A 16,045-nucleotide genomic window follows, 5' to 3' on the forward strand; every position below is an offset into this window, starting at 1 on the left:
TTGTCCCACCCCCTGACTCCGAATAGTGTTTAGCGTCTGCTCCAGCATGTAAATGACTGGAATCGTCATGCTGATAATGGCATTGTCAGCGCTAAACATATTCGTCGCCATGTCGAAACTGTTCAGAAGGGTGCATAGGTCCTTGATCTGAGACCACTCCATCAGGGTGATCTGACCCACCTCTGCATCTCGTTGGCCCAGGCTATACGTCATGACGTATTGCACCAGGGCTCGGCGGTGCTGCCACAGTCGCTGTAACATGTGGAGAGTTGAATTCCAGCGTGTCGCCACATCGCATTTCAGGCAATGAACCGGCAGGCCGAAAGACTTCTGGAGCGATGCAAGTCGCTCAGCTGCGGCGCTTGAACGGCGGAAGTGAGCAGACAGTTTTCGTGCCCTGTTCAGAAGGCCATCTAGGCCGGGATAGTGTGTTAAAAATTGCTGGACGACAAGGTTCAACACGTGAGCCATACAAGGTACGTGTGTCACCTTGCCCAGGCGAAGGGCCGCACCCAGGTTTGCAGCATTGTCGCACACGGCCTTACCAGGCTGCAGGTTGAGTGGAGACAACCATTTATTAAACTCGGACCGCAGAGCTGACCACAACTCCTCAGCTGTGTGACTCTTATTCCCAAGACATGTCAAGCTAAAGACCGCCTGATGCCGTTGCGCTCTGCTGCCAGCATAGTAATGAGGGGTGCGTGATTCCTTTTGCGCTGTGAGAACGCTGGTGGCCTGACCAGGCAGGCTTGGGGCGGAGGTGGAGGACCCAGATGAGGTGGAGGATGCAGAAGCAGTGGCGGAACTTGGACAGACAGAGGATTGACACACAAGTCGTGGGGACGGCAAGACTTGTGCAGCAGACCCTTCACCATCTATCACCATAGTTACCCAGTGCCCAGTGAGCGACATGTAACGTCCCTGTCCATGCTTACTGGTCCAAGTATCGGTGGTGAAATGCACCCGTTCACACACAGAGTTTCTCAATGAAGCGGTGATGTTGTGTGCGACATGCTGGTGTAGCGCGGGCACACCTTTTTTAGAAAAGTAGTGGCGACTAGGCATCTGGTACTGGGGCACAGCGACAGACATAAGGTCTCTAAAATCCTGTGTGTCCACTAGGCGGAAAGGCAGCATTTCTGTAGCCAACAGCTTACAGAGGGATAGAGTCAACCTCTTAGCTTTGACATGGGTCGCAGGAAATGGCCTTTTATTTGTCCACATCTGGGGGACAGAGATCTGGCTGCTGTGTGTAGACGGTGTTGAGTAGGGTGTCCCTGGAAAAATGCAGCTTTGTGAGGAAAGTGCAGGCGGAGACATGATGTTGCCTTCATCCAAAGTTGGTGCTATCGATGTCTGAGAGAGCTGTACACACTCACTTGTTTCCCCTTCCAAAACAACTGACGACCTACCAAGCAAACTGCCTGTTGCGGTTACAGTGGTGGAAGTTGTGGGTGGAAAAACAGGTGTGACAGCTGTCCCCACAGTCCTACAAGATGAAGAGCGCGCGGATGCACTGGAAGGGGCAGGCGGTGGATGGTTCGCTCCGCTAGGCCGCATTGCAGCACGGTGAGCTTCCCACTGGGACCTATGATATTTATTCATGTGACGATTCATGGAAGAAGTTGTCAAACTGCTGAGGTTTTGACCTCTACTAAGTGAATCATGACAAAGTTTACAGATCACATGATTTGGGCGATCTTTTTCTATGTCAAAAAAGGACCAGGCTAGGCAAGGCTTAGAGGCCAAGCGACCTGTTGATCCACCCCGAATAATGCTCATAGGCAGAGTGGTGGCTGAGGATGCAGTTGTAGACGTGCTACCAGTGCTCTGACTATGTCCAGGAAGGCGCAAGGTAACTTCGTCGTCGGTTGCATCCTCCTCCACCGCCTCTGTTGACCTCCTCGAGTGCCTGACTGGGGGTTGACAGTAGGTGGGATCTAGAACTTCATCATCAATTGTTGTGTTTGCACTCCCCTCCCCCTCAGACCGAGCCTCTTCTTGCCCTGACCGAATATTTAAGTTGTCATCCGAATAGGGTATCTGCGTCTCATCTTCATCAGTATGTTCCTCATTGTCTATAACCACAGGTGTTACAGTTTGTGACAAAGGGTCAACATTATGCTCAGAAACTTGGTCCTCACGGCCTGAATCAGAGTCACAAAGGTTCTGGGCATCACTGCAGACCATTTCCTGTTCTGTACTCACTGTAGCTTGGGAGCAGACCTCTGATTCCCAGGCTATAGTGTGACTGAACAGCTCTGCAGACTCAGCCATCTCAGTTCCACCATACTGTGCAGGGCTGATGGAGACTTCAGAGCTGGGAGAAAGCAAGTTTGATTGGGATGACAACTCAGAGGACTGGTGTTTTTTGGATGCGGTACTTGAAGTGGCTGAGAGGGCACTTGTTGGACCACTTGAGATCCATTCAAGCATTTTCCTTTTTTGGCCATCATCTACCTTTGTTCCTCTTGTTCGTGTCCGTAAAAAAGGGAGCACATCGGATTGTCCACAATAAGTAGTAGACATCTTACTTTTGCTGGTAGATGGTCTATCTTCAGCAGATGATAATGGAGCTTTGCCACCTTCCCCACTGACAAAACCTTTTTTGCCTTTTCCACCACGCCTCTTCCCCTTTCCACCAGCATCTGTCATTTTGCCACTCATGTTGATTGCGAAAAGATTGTGGACTGAAAATGTGGTAGTAAAAATTGAGAGGTGGTGTAGATTGCAGTGGTGGTCTAGCTTTATTAACAGCAGAATAATAAAGAATAAATATCCCTGACAATGCAAAGACGGCCCTTAAACTGGCAGCAAAAATTTATAGTATAATGGCTTAGTTATCATGAGTTGGAGTGTGCAATGCAGGCAGACGCGCTCTGCAAATGTCTTTGCACTAGTGTGACTATAGCAAAGTCCAATAGCCACGTATAGGATGCCACTAGGTACACTGAGTGTTTGCTAGTATAATGGCTTAGTTATCATGAGTTGGAGTGTGCAATGCAGGCAGACGCGCTCTGCAAATGTCTTTGCACTAGTGTGACTATAGCAAAGTCCAATAGCCACGTATAGGATGCCACTAGGTACACTGAGTGTTTGCTAGTATAATGGCTTAGTTATCATGAGTTGGAGTGTGCAATGCAGGCAGACGCGCTCTGCAAATGTCTTTGCACTAGTGTGACTATAGCAAAGTCCAATAGCCACGTATAGGATGCCACTAGGTACACTGAGTGTTTGCTAGTATAATGGCTTAGTTATCATGAGTTGGAGTGTGCAATGCAGGCAGACGCGCTCTGCAAATGTCTTTGCACTAGTGTGACTATAGCAAAGTCCAATAGCCACGTATAGGATGCCACTAGGTACACTGAGTGTTTGCTAGTATAATGGCTTAGTTATCATGAGTTGGAGTGTGCAATGCAGGCAGACGCGCTCTGCAAATGTCTTTGCACTAGTGTGACTATAGCAAAGTCCAATAGCCACGTATAGGATGCCACTAGGTACACTGAGTGTTTGCTAGTATAATGGCTTAGTTATCATGAGTTGGAGTGTGCAATGCAGGCAGACGCGCTCTGCAAATGTCTTTGCACTAGTGTGACTATAGCAAAGTCCAATAGCCACGTATAGGATGCCACTAGGTACACTGAGTGTTTGCTAGTATAATGGCTTAGTTATCATGAGTTGGAGTGTGCAATGCAGGCAGACGCGCTCTGCAAATGTCTTTGCACTAGTGTGACTATAGCAAAGTCCAATAGCCACGTATAGGATGCCACTAGGTACACTGAGTGTTTGATAGTATAATGGCTTAGTTATCATGAGTTGGAGTGTGCAATGCAGGCAGACGCGCTCTGCAAATGTCTTTGCACTAGTGTGACTATAGCAAAGTCCAATAGCCACGTATAGGATGCCACTAGGTACACTGAGTGTTTGCTAGTATAATGGCTTAGTTATCATGAGTTGGAGTGTGCAATGCAGGCAGACGCGCTCTGCAAATGTCTTTGCACTAGTGTGACTATAGCAAAGTCCAATAGCCACGTATAGGATGCCACTAGGTACACTGAGTGTTTGCTAGTATAATGGCTTAGTTATCATGAGTTGGAGTGTGCAATGCAGGCAGATGCGCTCTGCAAATGTCTTTGCACTAGTGTGACTATAGCAAAGTCCAATAGCCACGTATAGGATGCCACTAGGTACACTGAGTGTTTGCTAGTATAATGGCTTAGTTATCATGAGTTGGAGTGTGCAATGCAGGCAGACGTGCTCTGCAAATGTCTTTGCACTAGTGTGACTATAGCAAAGTCCAATAGCCACGTATAGGATGCCACTAGGTACACTGAGTGTTTGCTAGTATAATGGCTTAGTTATCATAAGTTGGAGTGTGCAATGCAGGCAGACGCGCTCTGCAAATGTCTTTGCACTAGTGTGACTATAGCAAAGTCCAATAGCCACGTATAGGATGCCACTAGGTACACTGAGTGTTTGTTAGTATAATGGCTTAGTTATCATGAGTTGGAGTGTGCAATGCAGGCAGACGCGCTCTGCAAATGTCTTTGCACTAGTGTGACTATAGCAAAGTCCAATAGCCACGTATAGGATGCCACTAGGTACACTGAGTGTTTGCTAGTATAATGGCTTAGTTATCATGAGTTGGAGTGTGCAATGCAGGCAGACGCGCTCTGCAAATGTCTTTGCACTAGTGTGACTATAGCAAAGTCCAATAGCCACGTATAGGATGCCACTAGGTACACTGAGTGTTTGCTAGTATAATGGCTTAGTTATCATGAGTTGGAGTGTGCAATGCAGGCAGACGCGCTCTGCAAATGTCTTTGCACTAGTGTGACTATAGCAATGTCCAATAGCCACGTATAGGATGCCACTAGGTACACTGAGTGTTTGCTAGTATAATGGCTTAGTTATCATGAGTTGGAGTGTGCAATGCAGGCAGACGCGCTCTGCAAATGTCTTTGCACTAGTGTGACTATAGCAAAGTCCAATAGCCACGTATAGGATGCCACTAGGTACACTGAGTGTTTGCTAGTATAATGGCTTAGTTATCATGAGTTGGAGTGTGCAATGCAGGCAGACGCGCTCTGCAAATGTCTTTGCACTAGTGTGACTATAGCAAAGTCCAATAGCCACGTATAGGATGCCACTAGGTACACTGAGTGTTTGCTAGTATAATGGCTTAGTTATCATGAGTTGGAGTGTGCAATGCAGGCAGACGCGCTCTGCAAATGTCTTTGCACTAGTGTGACTATAGCAAAGTCCAATAGCCACGTATAGGATGCCACTAGGTACACTGAGTGTTTGCTAGTATAATGGCTTAGTTATCATGAGTTGGAGTGTGCAATGCAGGCAGACGCGCTCTGCAAATGTCTTTGCACTAGTGTGACTATAGCAAAGTCCAATAGCCACGTATAGGATGCCACTAGGTACACTGAGTGTTTGCTAGTATAATGGCTTAGTTATCATGAGTTGGAGTGTGCAATGCAGGCAGACGCGCTCTGCAAATGTCTTTGCACTAGTGTGACTATAGCAAAGTCCAATAGCCACGTATAGGATGCCACTAGGTACACTGAGTGTTTGCTAGTATAATGGCTTAGTTATAATGAGTTGGAGTGTGCAGAGGACAGGAGGGTACAGTGCCAGGATTTTGGGGCTCTGGATAGAGGAATGGAAGCCTGCCTTTCTATCCCTCCTAATAGGGAAATGCAGGGAGGAAATCCCTGACCTTGGCTACACAGACGCTGGCGCTGTTTTCAGGACCTGTCACCTTAACTCTGACCCTGCCGGTTTGAGCCCTTAAAAGGACTGCTAGAAAGTGCTCTCCCTAAGCTGTCCAGCGCTGTGTATGGAGCGCATACAGCTGTATCAGCGATAGGACTCAGGACGGAGCTGCGCCAGTGATGTCTGACACCAAGGACGCAGAAGAGATAATGGCGTCCTGGAGGAAAATGTCCGGTTTTATAATGCAGGGACATGTGACATGGACATCCTATCACACATGCCGTTGCTTCTCTGGCTAAAAGTCCACTTAGCTGTGTGTGTGTGTCTGGGATTGGCTAACATGCTGGCCCGCCCCACTACACGCGCGCGCTTAGGGAAGGAAGACAAGGGAAAAAAAAAAAAAATGGCGATCGCCATTATAGAAACAGCAGTGATCTGAAAGCGCTCTTCACGCACACTATACACTGAAATGTCATAATAGTGTGATTCACAGAGTGACTTACACTATTACAGCAGAAACCAAGCTAGGATTTAGCTGTTTTTTTGCTGCTAGAACCGTTCTCGAACGTTTCTAGAACTATCGAGCTTTTGCAAAAAAGCTCGAGTTCTAGTTCGATCTAGAACATGGCCCAAAATCACTCGAGCCTCGAACTGGAGAACCTCGAACCACGAACCGCGCTCAACTCTAGTCGGGACTTCATCACCGCAGGTAAGCCGAGCGGGACCATGTGTGCAGAGTACCAGGTGGGCGGAGCCTAGCGGGGTAATGTGTGCAGAGTGCCAGGTGGGCGGAGCCTAGCAGTGCCATGTATGCAGAGTGTCAGGTGGGCGGAGGCTAGCGGGACCATGTGTGCAGAGTGCCAGGTGAGCGGAGCCTAGCAGTGCCATGTGTGCAGAGTGCCAGGTGAGTGGAGTCTAGCGGGGTAATGTGTGCAGAGTGTCAGGTGGGCGGGGCCATGTGTGCAGAGTGTCAGGTGGGCGGAGCCTAGCGGGACCATGTGTGCAGAGTGCCAGGTGGGCGGAGCCATGTGTGCTGGCGGCGGAGTGCGAAGTGGGTGGAGCCTAGCGGGGTCATGTGGCGCTGAGGACGTCAGTGTCGTGGACTGCATGGCTGGGGACAGAATCGCAGGGTAGGTAGAGAAGTCGGGTTAAATGCTGCGCTAGAAACCACAAATCCAGGAGATGTAATGAATTCTTTCCTTTATTAACACAGGTCAACGCGTTTCAAAGGCATCTCCGCCTTCTTCATCAGGACAAAGAAAGAAACAGAATTGGTTATTCTGTTTCTTTCTTTGTCCTGATGAAGAAGGCGGAGATGCCTTTGAAACGCGTTGACCTGTGTTAATAAAGGAAAGAATTCATTACATCTCCTGGATTTGTGGTTTCTAGCGCAACATTTAACCCGACTTCTCTACCTACCCTGCGATTTTGACTGCATCATCGGGGCTGCGGCTGACCATTCTCTGCATTTATTTTGCTTTATGCCTACAAAGGAGTTGTGCCTGTCACAACTCAAACAGGTGAGTACCTGTCTTACTTTTTACATCCATTTGTATACCAGATAAGACCCTATCTGCGCTTCTCTTTTTCCACAGCGTTGTTTGATGGCTGGGGACAGGTGAGTGTGAGTGTGTGTGTATGTATGTGTACATGCTGCGTGCAGGAGGGGACGGAGCGAGCTGAGCGGGGAAGTGTCGTCTTCCTGCACACGTAACTAGGATAAATATCGGGTTACTAACCAAAGCGCTTTGCTTGGATACCCGATGTTTATCTTGGTTACCAGCTTCTGGCAGGCTGCCAGCAATGGCTCCTGCACACTGTAGCTGTAAAAAGCCCTGCTTTTTGCTGCTAGAACCGTTCTCAAACGTAACTAGAACTATCGAACTTTAGCAAAAAGCTCGAGTTCTAGTTCGATCTAGAACACCCCCCAAAATCACTCGAACCGCGAACTGGAGAACCTCGAACTGCGAACCGCGCTCAACTCTAGTACCCACCTTTTATTTTTGGACTCTATTTGTGGACTCTTATCTGGAGATTTTATTAACATGGACATTCACTCCAGCTAATTGTTTGGGAGGATCTCTGTATAGACATTCACTCCAGCTAATCGTTTGGGAGGGTGAGTGTTATGTATTAATTTTGATGTATATTGCATGGTAACAATTTATAATACTGCTAGTCTGTAATATTGTCATTTTGGGACCTGTGTTTGTAGACTTCTGTATAGGGCTATTCATATTGGTTATAAGTTTGATTATCACAATTAGCTATCAACCCTCCTGCCCTCTTCTTTTTTTTGTCTGAAACAATATCAACCTTTATGGTGTCTAGTGCAGGGTTTTTTTTCTTATATTTTGTGAATTTGTGTTGTACACTCCAGAAGTGTTTTAACCAGTCTTTTTTTTTTTTACTGCTGACATTTTTTTTCTTATTGTTATTGTGACGCCTTGGCGTCGCCAGGTGGTCACACACAAAATAGGCCCCCATACAACACCCTCCCTCACAGGGTTACACCAAGCCGACAAAACCCTAGTCACTCCCCCAGGGTAGGAAAGGCTCACCAGTGGGCGGGACCAGGTGGAAGGAAAATGCCCACCTAGAGGGGTCAGAGAACCCGGGGTGAGAAAAAGAGCAGTGGAGTTGAGCTCAGTACAGTGTGGAGAGAGCAGGGTGGACAGAGGAGTGAGGAAAGTTGAAGTGGAAGTTCAACTGCAAGCCAGAGAAGAAAGGCGTCGGGGTTGGATCTCCGGTGTGCTGGCTAGGTGGTAGACGGTGGTCCGTGTCTGTCAGGAGATGGGAAGATGGCTGCCAGAGATCCGAGGTGGACCGGGACAGGGTAGGAGCCCGCTGGTACCGACACCGGAAAACCGACCCGGAAACCGTGCACAGAGGGGGTACCTGGACCCTGAAGCAAAGATCAGAACCACCGGCTTTGTTAATTTACCAGTTGAGGACAGGATTATAGGTTCTGTCCCACCCAAAGTCCCAAAAGCAAACCAGCAGCCCACCATGGGGGTTAGAGCATCCACCAGGGCCCCTTTAGATCCCAAGGGTCCGCGTCCGTGGGCAAGGCTCCCACCCGTAGTTCTGGGAGCGGACTCCCGTGTTCCACACCGGGAAGTCCAAGGAGAACTAAAAATAGTGAAGAGGAAAGTGACACAGATCATCACCCCAGGTGAGGGACCAGAATACACCCGGCCGTGGCGGCCGGCCACTGGCAATTTGGTTTACAAAAGGATTCTGTGTTTATTGACTCACCACATCAGTACAACCCATCCAGCATCACGACAATCGAACTGTGAGTTACTATTCCCTGCAATCCCTCACAATACCCTGGGCCCCAGGACTACACCTCCTCTACCTGTGGAGGGGATCTCACCTTGCTGCCCCACTCCATCAGCCCCGGGCACCCACATACAAGGCAACGGTGGTGCCAACATCCTTCACCGCAACCCCCGGGTGGCGTCACAGACAATCCCCTGTAAATATCCCCTTTGCACTCGTGGGCGACGGACGGCTGCGTGAGCCCCGGATCCAGCTGCCACTCAAGCCACAGCCACTGCCCGGATCCGAGTGCCTCGAGCGGCCCCCCGGTTGTGATCTATCCCCCGCCTGCGACATTATTGCACTTTTTATTTCCCCTTCTGGCTTTTTTTGTGAGGTGCAGGTTGTATTTATTTGCAATTATGTAGGTACTCACAAGCTATCCCTATTTCTATCATTAAATGCCAATTTGTGGTACACAGCTTTAACTACACTGCACATCCCTATTCTACACTATCACTTTCCTATCTATCTCAACTGCTTATCATTAAACCCCAAGCACAGCTTTCTAGCAGCAGCAGCAGCAGCATCTTCCCTAACGTTTCAAATTCTCAAAATGGCACAGGCACCACATGACCGCTTTTTATATGCAAACAGAAATGTAACGTAGGCAACCAACGACACAAGTCCTCATGTCTGAACCTTGTGGTGGATGTTTGCTATGAAGAGATTGGCTGCAGAAACATCTGCAAATAAAGTTAAGAAAAAAAATGGTGCCGCCCGCTTCTGCCTTCTCCCGAGTCCCCATATCCCCCCATTCATCAAACAGCACCACTATCCTATTCAAAAATATATGTTATTAGAAAAGCATTTTTTTAAAACTCGTTCGGTGATCGAACAAAACCGAACATTGCTGACTTTTGGGGAAAGTGCTCGGACCAAACCGAACAGTCTAAGGCTGATATCAAATTTGAAATCAAACAGATTTGCTCATCTCTAGACACTACGTCTTTTTTCCCCCTCTATTTTGATATCCAGCTATGTTAAAACTCACAGGTGGGTGCTGCAGCCTGCAGCTGTTGTTTTACCCACTCTAGCTATCAAAATATATATTTTTTTAAATTAATTATTGATTTCCTTTTACACTACTATACAGCAAACTGCTTCCAATCACAGCCGCGGACACAGGGTGGGAGGCGTGTATAGCAGTCTACAACTAATCACAGACACTGGCACAGAGGATGGGGAGGAAAAGCAGTGAATATTGATGAACGTTAATTAGTGGGCCCAGAAGAGAGTCTGATTGCAGTGTGATCCTCTGGGAAACACCAGGAAACACATTATGTATAACTATCCTGGTCTTACTACCATTTAACTTCCATTTGCATTCCCTAGTGCTTACTACAGACATTTTACAGCCCCAAATGTCTCATTCCCATTGACTTGTTCGTTGTTTGGTGTTAAGTTTGGCATCAAGTTTGCTCACTGATTCTGACTTTTTTTCTGATGGTGATTCGACAAACCCAATTATTCAAGGATTCACTCATCACTACTTATCAGTTCTCTGTACCCTATAAAGCTGGGTTACTATTCACTATAATTCAGGGAAAGGTTTTAAAGAGGATACTAAATTTAACCAGCAGTATGGCACCTTCGAACGGCTAAGATTTGTTTTGGCGGTTCTGGCAGTTAGATTCCAATCAAGTGACAGGATATCTTTGCAATATGACTGATTTATAAGGTTATTTCCTTAAAAAAAATGCATGTAAGTGACAACTGGAACATTTTGAGATAGAACACTATTAAATAAGATTTCTTTTTCACAGCATTTTTGCCGAGAACTTCATGAAAAGGTTGGAACTGTTGATGAGGAAAGATACGACATAGAAGCAAGAGTTCTTCATAATATAAGAGAGGTAATTTAAGATTGTAATAAAAAGAAAACGAAACAGGACAAAAAATATCAAAGGCACATTGGGTCCTTAACTAACCATCAAAATATATACAGTTTCTATTTGATACCAAATAAATATATGCATTGCATATATACTAATGAAGCTACTGTATTGTATAGTCAAATGTAATGAATGGAAAACTGAAAAATTTGTGGAATGTGCTTTTTTCCTAGTAATCTCTCTTAGTTACATGGTCATAGAAATTTATCGTCAGGGTCACGGTGTTTGTGATGCACATCCGGCGCTGTTAGCGACGTCGCAGCGTGTGACAGGCAGGAGTGACCTAAAACGATCGTAAAAAAGACAAAAATCGTTTGTTTTCGAGAGGTCATTTAATAACAAAAAATCGTTGTCAGGTAAGTAGCGATGTTGTTCCTCGTTCCTGCGGCATCACACATCGCTATGTGTGACACCGCTGGAGTGACGAACATCTCCTTACCTCCGTCCACCGGCAATGCGGATGGAAGGAGGTGTTACGTCCTGCTCATCTTCGCCCCTCCGCTTCTATTGGCCGGCCACTTAGTGACGTCGCGGTGACGTCGCTGTGACGTCGCTGTGACACCGAACGCACCTCCCCCTTGAAGAAGGGATTGTTCAGCGATCACAGCGATGTCGCTGCATGATGCTGCCGTAGCGATAATGTTCACTATGGCAGCGATCACACAATATCGCACACAAGACGGGGGCAGGTGGTATTGCACACGACATCGCTAGCAAACGCTAGGGATGTCGCAGTGTGTAAAGCACCCTTTAGTGTCTGAATATCAGCACTGCACATCATACTGTTTCTGGGGCATTGTGAGGGCCGTTATATAATATTTGGGAGCAATGGGAGACATAATACTATGTGTGAGGGTATGTGAATGCCATCATACCATGTGTGGTTGAACTATGGGAACATCACATTGTGTGAAGGACACTTTAGTGACATAAGCCTGTGAAGGGTATTATTGTGTTGGGGGCTGTGGAAGGCATTATATTGTTTTGAGGGTCAATGTAAGGACATCATACTGTGTTGAGGATACTGTGACTGCATCATAATATGGGTGAAGGAACTGTGGGATCAAATTGTGTTGGGAAATTCACTGGGCGACCATACTAGTTGTATGGGGTTATAATACTCCTTCATGGGTACCATGATAGAATATTGCCATAGATGAGAACACAATGGGGCTTAAGTAGAGCTAAAATTATTGTGTATGTGCTGTAACCCATGTCCCTCTTTTTGTTTTTAAAAGTTGAGAGGCATGAACCCGCCTGCTCTATTGAATATGTTGTTGGTGGTGTGCGGAGAGGGATGGGGAAAATTATGATGTTTGCTATGAGGCACCATGATTTCTATCTACACCTATGACTACTGATGTACATTTTTTTTCTAATGTAGTTGTGAACTTGTGAGTTCAATTTGAGCTTTATGAGTCTGCATGCAAAATGCTTTCCCTAATGGTGTCAAAAAGTAGCTAGAATGTAATTGCTTACACTTTCTTCTTACCATAAGTTAATTTCTTCAATTCCATAATACAGAATAACATAATTAGGTTCAAAACATTGCAAAAAATCAAAATCAATTTTTAGTTTCACATTACATACAAATTAAAGCATCTCAAAACAGTACAAAATCAATTAATATGTGGATTAAACTGCTATTTCTGAATGGTTGATATTTAATTAACAAAAGTCAATAGTAAGAAATGAATCAATGAATAAAATGTTATATGTTCCCCAATAAATTGCATGGTAAAAAACACCAGCCCACTGGAATGATAAATAGTACCAATTATTGCTATGCATTAGAAATGAAAAACTTTTCAGAACTTGCTGGCATGTGTAGTGTTAGCATGGCTGTGATTCGCTGGTGCACCTCATGACTTGGCCTGTATAAAAGCCAGATCACAGGCCGTGGCACCATTTTGTATCGACTAGAATAGGGAGAATGCACTGCTCAAGTGAGGACAGTGATAGGTGCAGTTAGGAAAAAACAAATACATTGTAGGGAAAGGACACTGTAGGAGTGAGCAACAGTGATAGGTGCATGTAATTCCAAATCAAATACGCATCACGCAGTTTAGCGTAGAGGTCAAAAACAGCAGTGTACAGGTGATGTAATCTATGAGCTCAATCTACCAAAAAACAGAGTGTGTACAGTGTGCCTTGCTGTTTGAATATATGTGAAACCTTATACTGGGTTGCAGCACGCAGCTTTGCATAGCAAGCAAAAGCAGCTGCATACAAGCTTTGTTACTCATATAATCACTCTCTGTATACGGGCCTTCTATTAATCTGATCTTGATTGTGTGCCAAAGAATGAGGGGAACATCTACCATATTTTTCGGACTATAAGACGCACCGGACCATAAGACGCACCCTGGTTTTAGAGGAGGAAAATAGGAAAATAAAATTTTAAGCAAAAAATGTGGTCATGACATACTTATGAGTCGAGGATCTGCTGCTGACACTGTTATGGGGTTAATGTCCCCAAATTCTCTTCTTAGGTACCCCATCCTGGTAATGATCCTCCTGCCTTGTATATGATCCTCATCCTTGTATATATGTACCCCATCCTGATATATATTCCCATCCTGCTATATACCGCCATCATGGTATAGCCCCCATCCTGCTACATAGCGCCATCCTGGTATATGCCCTTATCCTGCTATATACTGCCATTTTGCTATATACCGCCATCCTGCTGTATACTGCCATCCTGCTATATACCCCATCCTGCTATATACCCCATCCATCGTGCAATATATCCCCATCCATCCTGCTATATACCCCCCATCCATCGCTCCTCCTCCTGTCAGTGCCGGCAGGAGCGCCGCTGACCTGTGTGGAGCTGTCACCGTTGTCTGCAGCATCGCTTGTCCTCCTGTCTGCCTGTCAGCTGACTTGTGTGGAGACTAGCGGTTCGCACAGGGATGACGTCATCGCTGTGCTCACCGTTATCTACACAGATCAGCTGGCCGGCAGACAGGAGGAGATCGCGATGCTGCAGAGAACAGTGACGGGTGATTGTACTTATTCACTGCTCCCCGCGCTAATGATGATGCACGGGGGGAAGTGAATACAGCTGCACATGATCACTCCAGGCTGTAGATGCCACGGATGATCATGCGGGCCGGCTGTTTACTTTGCACGCACCCCCCGCCCATCATCCCGCCCACCTGTCAGCGCTGGCTTCAGCGCTGAGAGATGATGGGCGGGAGGATGGGCGTGCATATGAAATGAGCGGACCCACATGGTCACGGCAGGCTGCTACAGCCTGCTCATGCCACCGATGACCTGCTCCACCGCAGCACCCTCATTCCCCACAGTCACATTCAGACTATAAGACGCACCCCCCACTTTCCCTAAAAATTTTTGGGGAAAAAAGTGCATCTTATAGTCTGAAAAATACAGTAATAGGGGACTTGGCTGTGGTGGTGTTGCTGGCGGTGTAGCTACTTCAGGATGAGAATGTGGTAGATGTGTGCCTGCCACGGTCCAAACTGAAACACATTTCTCCACTACAAGTGTCAAGGTAGAAATTTAGTTGAAGATAGCTAATAGTATATTCATACAGTGTATCCAGAGACCGGTGCCGTATTAGCTATGTATCAGAGCTGATGTTAATGAATCAGACAATGATCACAAAAGACATGTTCTCTGTTTGAGCTCAGGCTTGCGTCTGACCTCGTGTATTCTATTCTTCAAGCAATAAACACATCACTTCAGCCTTGAAACATATTTACAAAAAAATTCCCCATTTGCTCACACATAGTGATACAGAATAATTAGGGGGGAGTGCACATAGGCAGCATTGGGAGAATGCATGAGATCATACATCATCCCAGATAGTACACTTTGAAAACGGTTAGCGACGATGAGATTCTGTAGGAGTGATGCATGGGAGTATGGGATCATCCGCCTCATTTATAAATATTACATTCATTCTCCTGTGAATTTTACTGTTAAGGCTCCCAATTAAGTTAATGGATATCGCCCTTGTTCATTTGTACTTTGGCTAACTTTCTTGAATATACAGCTTAGAATCATTTTATGGCGTCTGTGAGATTGCCATGTAGACACACAGATAATTATGCAACTACATCTATATTTTGATTATTTACATACACAGATATTCTTATTACGTTTTAACAAACAAGCTATAGCTCAGGCCACCTTCACAGTCTCCCCTTAATAAGATATCTGTGAATGTTCCCCATTTAGATATATTTTATTTGGAACTTATTTGTGACTTACTCCCCGTGGGACTCTTACATATATATATATATATATATATATATATATGGGCCTTCCATAAGATTGTTGTCTAATACAACACTACAGGATTTAGCTCCCCCTTAAGTACTTATTTTATTTATTAAAAATAACTTTATGATTTATAGGGGCTATTAGGATTGGCGTTATTACTTTCATTAGGGCACATTATCCTGATTAAGAAAGATTGAATTTAAACCTTATCTTAAAATTAGCACATAACCAAAAAAAAATTGCTATCTTGTGTTAAGGAAAATCATTGAATATATTCATACATGAGTTAGTAGGAGACAAAAACATTTATAAATTGTTAGGTTACATTAACTAAACCACATTGTTGAGTCTATGAAATGGCTGAATTAAGTATTTTAGATTACTCAATTCGTACCCTCAACAGTCCCCCCTTTGACTCACTTCTGACATTTCCAAATACCAAGGGTACTGTGTTCCCTCAGGAAAAGAGGAAGAAAGATCTGTTGGGAAAGCCTGCGTGACTGAACGTTGAGGCATGGGTGGAGAGGGGAAAGAGGTTTCTTCACCGGTTTGAGACCAAGGAGCCCTAGGCGAGTCCTTACCCTTTGTAGTTGGACTTTCCCATATCTCAAGGCTCTCTAAGTCCTCTCTTCTAACTGTTTTGGCAATGATGGTCTGAGACTGTACATGTCTTTTTGAAAAGGATAAATATGAGCACGACGCTGAGTGCAGCTCCGGTGGATCGAACCTTCTGCAATGCAAGGCGTGAATCCATGTTGTCCTGCCGTTGAGCTTTATCGAAATTTCTGTGCTGGGGACAAGGTGGATCAGCTCATCTAATCTTGACTTATGGCTCTTTCTCGCTTGTC

At 45.7% G+C, this 16,045-nt stretch overlaps 1 protein-coding gene across 1 annotated transcript in view; it reads left to right on the forward strand.

Annotated features, from left to right (window-relative positions):
- Window positions 1-16,045, forward strand: part of TNNI1 (troponin I1, slow skeletal type) — a 1,221,672-nt gene that overhangs the window by 586,689 nt on the left and 618,938 nt on the right. Inside the window, exon 3 of the mRNA XM_075333870.1 lies at window positions 10,815-10,904. Coding sequence (XP_075189985.1) covers window positions 10,815-10,904 — 90 coding nt within the window. The remainder of the gene's footprint in view (window positions 1-10,814; window positions 10,905-16,045) is intronic.

Source organism: Anomaloglossus baeobatrachus, chromosome 2 (assembly GCF_048569485.1).
Source record: "Anomaloglossus baeobatrachus isolate aAnoBae1 chromosome 2, aAnoBae1.hap1, whole genome shotgun sequence".
Taxonomy (NCBI): Eukaryota; Metazoa; Chordata; class Amphibia; order Anura; family Aromobatidae; genus Anomaloglossus; species Anomaloglossus baeobatrachus.